Genomic DNA, 6,000 nt, shown 5'->3' with positions numbered 1-6,000 from the left:
TGATGTTCGTTGCATGTTTTAGATGCCAACTATTTTCAGGGCTGGGCTCGTGCATGGGATCTTGAAGCCCAGCCAGACCCTTGGCTCGGCTCTGGGTCGGCTCGGCTCTCCCTGTTAATTAGTTGGCTCGCCCATCTCTGTGTGCAGTGTCGACCCGCCTACAGATCCCCCTTTCTATTGTGTGAGCGTGCGTATGGCTGTGTAGAAGAAGCTCGTACATACATGTTCTGCCTTTCTCTGATTTTACATGTGTGGGTCTATATGGAAGTCCACACACAGAAACGCTATTCATTACTGCTACAGGTCTGTGAAGCAGCTCCCTTATACCGTCAGTCCTAAGCTTCACTGCTCGGGGGTTCGTGTACATGGCCGCTTTCTGTTCCTTTGTTGTCAGGGGACCGCGACGCCGACGCTAATGTCCAAGGGTTGCCAATGCCAGTTGTTATTGCTTTTCTATTGTCAGGGATTTGTGGGGACTTGCGTAGACCAGCTGCTGTTCTATCGCATGTTATATAATTCCAGTGACTGTGCGGAGTCTCGTGCATAGGGAGGTTAGTGCCATTCCATTGTCCTTCCTATGAACTAATTTGTGTGAGAAGCGCCTTCTATGTCTATGACTGTGGAGAGGCTCGTTCATGAGGAGCTGTCATTCTATTGTGCTTCTTAAGCTCCTGTGCCAAATTCCGTCTTCTATGTCGGTAGCTCTACCGGACTGGGAAGGGTTACATCTGCCTCTTGGGCTCTGGGGGCGCGCGGAGCTCAGAGCGGGCACGCTCCCGTCGAACAGTGACAACGCCCTGCTCGCGCCGGCTCCCGGGTGCTGATGCTGCAGAGATGCCGCAGCATTTCTCAGCAGATCGCCTCCGATTGGCTGTTGGCGGGCTTGACGTCAACCTCCTTTGCACAATCAGCCTAGTATAAAAGGCACCGGGACTGGAGCAGCCCACCTTTTGCACCGCACAGCACCCACTGCTCACCCCCCACCACCACACCAGCCACTATGAGGGAAATCGTGCACATCCAGGCCGGCCAATGCGGCAACCAGATCGGGGCCAAGGTAAAGCTGCAGGGATGGAGTGCGGTGCAGGGGTGGAATGTGGCTGCACGACTGAGTTATAGCTGCACGTGTGAGACGTGGAGTGCCGAGGGGGCGTGACGCAGTGCTGGAGGGCGCTAGGTAGCGCCATGCAGTGTTTGAGGGTCGGAGCACTGGAAGGAAGATGGGGGCGTGGCATTTTGTGCTGGAGGGAAGAGACGTGCAGCCACCAAACGAGGAGGCTTGCAGTTCTGTAGAGGCTGTGCGAACAATGCGGCTAAGGAGAGACATTAAGTGAGGACCGAGTGCTAGACTTGAGTGCAGATGGGAAGAGACAGCGTTGATTAAGGATCCCTGGAGTGTTGATCAAGGATCCCTGGGGGTTTGAAAGAAAGTGTAATCAGGGTGTGGGAGGGATTAAAGATTCGTGGGGTTAATTAAAGGTCCCCGAGCTTCTGTGAAGATCTCTTGGGTGTATGCGGTTGTTTTAGGATCCTTGTGGTATTGCCGGTGATGAGGTATCCCTGGGGTCTAGAGGTTGATTCAAGATCCTGGGTTTCGGGGCTGAGTAGAGATGCCTGGTGGACAGAGGTTGATATTGGGCGACTGGTTTTCTGGGAGTAATGGACCCTCAGGTTTTGGAAAATTATGAAAGAACCCAGAAGTCTCCAGTGGACTTACAAATAATATGGCCCTGGACTGGAGCAGGCACCTCTGGGGTTCTGGGTTTTAGTAAGTATCCCTGGGGTATTAATGATGATCTGGAATCCCTTGTGTTCTATTACTGATTTGTGGTTATAGAGGTTTGGCGATTTGGGGTCACTCGTTTTCTCAGGTGGATTTATGCTCCTGAGTTAGGGATCCCCGGTTTATACAGGGGGAGATGAAGCATCTGCAGGGTTCTGTGGTTGATGAAGAACCCCCTGGGGCACAGGGGTTGGTTAAGGGCTCCGCGGCTCTGAGTATAATTACGAATCCCTGGAGTTCTGGTAGTGATTTTGATATCCCTTGAGTCCTGTGTTTGATTGAAGACCTCTCAGGTTCTGAGTTCCACTATGAAATCTTGGGGTTCGGATACCTATTAAGAACCCTTGGGGTTCTAGGGCTGGGCAAGGGCCCACAGGGTTTTGAAGTTGCCCAAAGATTTGTGGAGGCACACAGGTCGGTCTGCTGGGTGACAGGGTTTTGGGAGAGTTGAGTCACCGATGGAAGACTGAGGGTGTTAACAAGGCGACTCGTCTGAAGTTGTGTGTGTGAATGGGTAGTGTGGGGGTGGGGGCTCTGGGCTACAACGTGGAATTGATTTAACTGGAGGTAGTGATAGAAGGTGTCTTTGTGAGCTGGGAAGTAGTATGGCTCATATGCCTGGCGAGACAGAGTAGCAGATGGAAACTGAGGTGTGGGATGCCTAGAATCACACATTTTGTTGAGATAGAGTGGCTGGTGTGTTGCTGCACCAGGGCTCTGGGTGCTAGGGTGTAGAGTCGCCCTTTGTTGGGTTGTTGTGACTGCAGTGTCTGTGTGTCACAAGCTCTGTGGGGTTGGTGTGACTTTGGGTGCTTGTCTGTCAGGTCTGTGGGTGCTGGGATGAAGGTTGCATGGAATCATGATAAGATCTGTGGGGTGGTGTGCTAGTGTGTCAGGTTTGTGGGTGCTGGGATGAAGGTTGCATAGAATCACAAACTCTGTGGGGCTGATGTAACTTTGGGTGCTTGTCTGTCAGGTCTGTGGGTGCTGGGATGAAGGATGCATGGAATCATCACAAGCTATGTGGGGCTGGTGTCACTGGGGTGCTTGTGTGTCAGGTCTGTGGGTGCTGGTGCAAAGGTTTCATAAAATCACAAGCTCTGTGAGGAAGGTGTTGCTGGGGTGGTTGTGTGTCAGATCTGTGGGTGTGGTATGACTGGAGTGCTGGTGGACGCTTGGAAGTGTAGTGCTCTGTTAGTTAAAGTTGCCTTGCTGTCTTGGCGTAGCCTGGGCGTGGTGCTTGCTTTGTCTTAGCTGGGCTGCCCCTAGTCCAGACAGATCTGCTTGGAAGGGAGTTGGGTGCTGGGCTGGGCATGGAGAGGGCCTTGTGACATTATTGGAAGTAGATGATGTGTTTCAGACACGCCTAGTCTGGGTGGTATTTCGTCTGACACTGATTTGTCATTGCCTGTGGGCGGAGTCAGCCTTTGTGCCTCTCTGGGCGTCAAAGCTGTTTTTACAGAGGTGGTGAAGCCGTGCAGTGTGATCGCCTCAGTATGGAGGCTGGCGTGTGAGGCCTCGCCCTAACCGTACTTGATGTGCATAAGGAAGGCATATTGCAGGGTGCACTGTCTGCAGATCAGTGCTTCCCTCGTGCAGACGTGCCTGTTCAGCAGCAGTGATCTGAGCAGACAGGGAGACGATCGCCACACCCCCTCCATCGTTCCCTGCTTGGCTGCTTTACAATGGAATTCATTCTAGGCCCTGGCCCATGACATCAGTCCCAGACGACCCCTCGTGCTGGTGAAAGGGGAAGACATTGTCCATCTTTCGCTTAACTATGGGTGTGCGAAACCCACATGAATTGTTTTTGCATAATTATGCAAAATTCCACAAAAAGCAAAACTATGCAATATTGGCATTGGGAGCTATATTTTGGTAGGAAATGTGTCCTTGCTTCGCATTTTGGAAGGGAGGATGCATTGCACGCTAGAGAAATAGCGCAGAAACACAGGTGCCACAAACAAGAGCAGCACGGTTCTGGTTGTTTGCGTTGTTCCGCTAAAATGTTGCTGCGAAAGCAGTGCCGTCACATCACGATCTGTCCCTGTGTCGTGACCACCGACATACAGACCGCCTACAATGCTGTGTTCAGCCGCCTAGCAATGAACCTTCACATACAGACCCCTTTCTACAATACCCTACCTCGCTGTCATAAGCTTCTTACCTATTCACACACAGAACGCCTCCTACAGTGCTCTGCCCTGTCTCCTGGTATCCACCATTCAGATACAGACCACTTTCTACAGTGCACTGTCTCTGTCCCCCGGGGCCCTCTAAGCCCATACCGATCACCTCATCCAGTGCTCTGCCCTTTCTTTCTCTTGGTATCCACCAATCAGACACAGACCACCTCCTACAGTGCTCTGCCCTGTCTCCTGGTATCCACCATTCAGATACAGACCACTTTCTACAGTGTACTGTCTTTGTCCCCCGGGGCCCTCTAAGCCCATACCGATCACCTCATCCAGTGCTCTGCCCTTTCTTTCTCTTGGTATCCACCAATCAGACACAGACCACCTTCTACAGTGCACTGTCTCCCGGTACCCACTATTCGCTTACAGACCACCTCATCCGGAGCTCTGTTCCCGCAGTATAGACCACCTTCTCGTATGCTCTGTCCTTGTGTCGTAGTATCCACCCATTCTCATACAGACCCCCTATTCACATGTAGGCCTCGTCCCAAAAATGTGTTATCCCTTGGTTACAACGCCCATTCAGTACACAAAATGTCCGGCCCTTCCCCCGATACCAACCATTCTCCAAAAGTACGCTATTCATGGGTTATAAGTTACTCCCTCCCCTTTCCACACACAGACCATCTTCTACAGTGCCTGGCTTCTGTCTCCCTCTCGCCATCTTTGACATACAATGTACTACCCCTGTGCTGTAGCCCCCACCCATAGTCACATACAGACCACTTCATGAAATGGTCTGTCCCTATCACCATTCACATATAGACCACCTTTTACAGTGCTCGGCTCCTGTCTTCCTCTCGCCATCTTTGACATACAACGTACTCCCTCTGCGCTGTAGCCCCCGCCCATAGTCACATCCAGACCACCTTCCACAGTGCGTTTGATGCTGTCTCCTGGTACCTACAATGACTTCTCCCTAGTCTCCCGCCTCCAGGCTCTGATTCTCCTCCTTTTGTCCCTCCTGGCCCACCCCCGCCTCGAGCTTCACCCATCCCCACCACCCCCTCCCCCTGGATAAGAGAAGGCCCGTCCGAGGTGTCGGGCCGCAGCAGCACGGTGGGCCTGCCGTGCGCTGGTGCAGTGGTGGGCCACACCCCGAGACTGCAGCAGAGGCCTGAGAACAAAGGCCTGAGCTCAGCTCTGCAGCAGGCTGGGCCCGGCGCGGTGCAGGGTGCACCCGCAGCCCTCGGCCCCGGGCCTGCGCGGACAGAATATGAGACGCACAGTGCAGTCCCGAGGTAGCACCCCCCGAATATCAGTCTTCATTCTTTGTCCAGAAAAGGTGTGCCCTTGACTCAGCCTTGATGTTTTTATATTGCTGAATTTAGATTTTCTGGCCTTGTATGGGCTCAATACGTGTCATTTTCACCTCAGTTCGTTATTGACTTCAAGGAAAAAAGTATGCGCTCTAGACGGGCATTAAATATTTTATAAGCTCAGTTTGAACTGTAAGGCAACTTGTTGATGTGTGCGCATGTGTGTGTTAACTCGGCATTGCTGTGATGTTTTCATTCATTCACATGAGGTAACGTGAGGTGAGTCTATTTTTAAATGAATAAACCCCCGTTTGGCTGACATCCTTTTTCTAGGTCTGTCAGATGACGACAGCGAATGACGTTGACATGAATGATGTGTTTCGAATATTAAACTACAAGGCGTGTCCCACTGTTTTGGGAGTCGCCACTTGAACCGTGAAGAGGGCTGGCACGCTCCTTAGTGTATAGGATTATGTATGTGTGAAAAAAGGTGGGTCGGGCATGACAGAGCAGGAGAAGAGGCGTCTGCATAAAAGAACTCTATAAACACAAATTAGAAGGAAATGTGTAACTTGGGACACTCCAGGAGGGGGACGATTCATAAATCGGAATGAAAAACACAGGTTGCTGCCGGGCTGCTCCCTGCTGCTCCTCTGCAGGGGCCTGGACTCCTTCTTTTGGAATAGTTCCTCCCTCTGTCTCCCTTGTACCAGAGCAGTGGGTCAGTGCTCCCCTTGCCTGTCAAACAAGGGTGGAGGAAAAA

General features: G+C 52.0%; 1 protein-coding gene across 1 annotated transcript in view; it reads left to right on the top strand.

Moving 5' to 3' along the window:
• Window positions 1–901: 901 nt before the first annotated feature.
• TUBB3 (tubulin beta 3 class III) overlaps window positions 902–6,000 on the top strand; it is a 31,962-nt gene continuing 26,863 nt past the window's right edge. The window contains exon 1 of the mRNA XM_085640121.1: window positions 902–1,057. Within this exon, the coding sequence (XP_085496247.1) occupies window positions 1,001–1,057 (57 nt within the window). The 5' untranslated portion in view covers window positions 902–1,000. The remainder of the gene's footprint in view (window positions 1,058–6,000) is intronic.

Source organism: Triturus cristatus, chromosome 12 (genome assembly GCF_964204655.1).
Source record: "Triturus cristatus chromosome 12, aTriCri1.1, whole genome shotgun sequence".
In the NCBI taxonomy this organism is placed as follows: Eukaryota; Metazoa; Chordata; class Amphibia; order Caudata; family Salamandridae; genus Triturus; species Triturus cristatus.
This window is presented reverse-complemented; position numbering and strand designations above follow the sequence as displayed.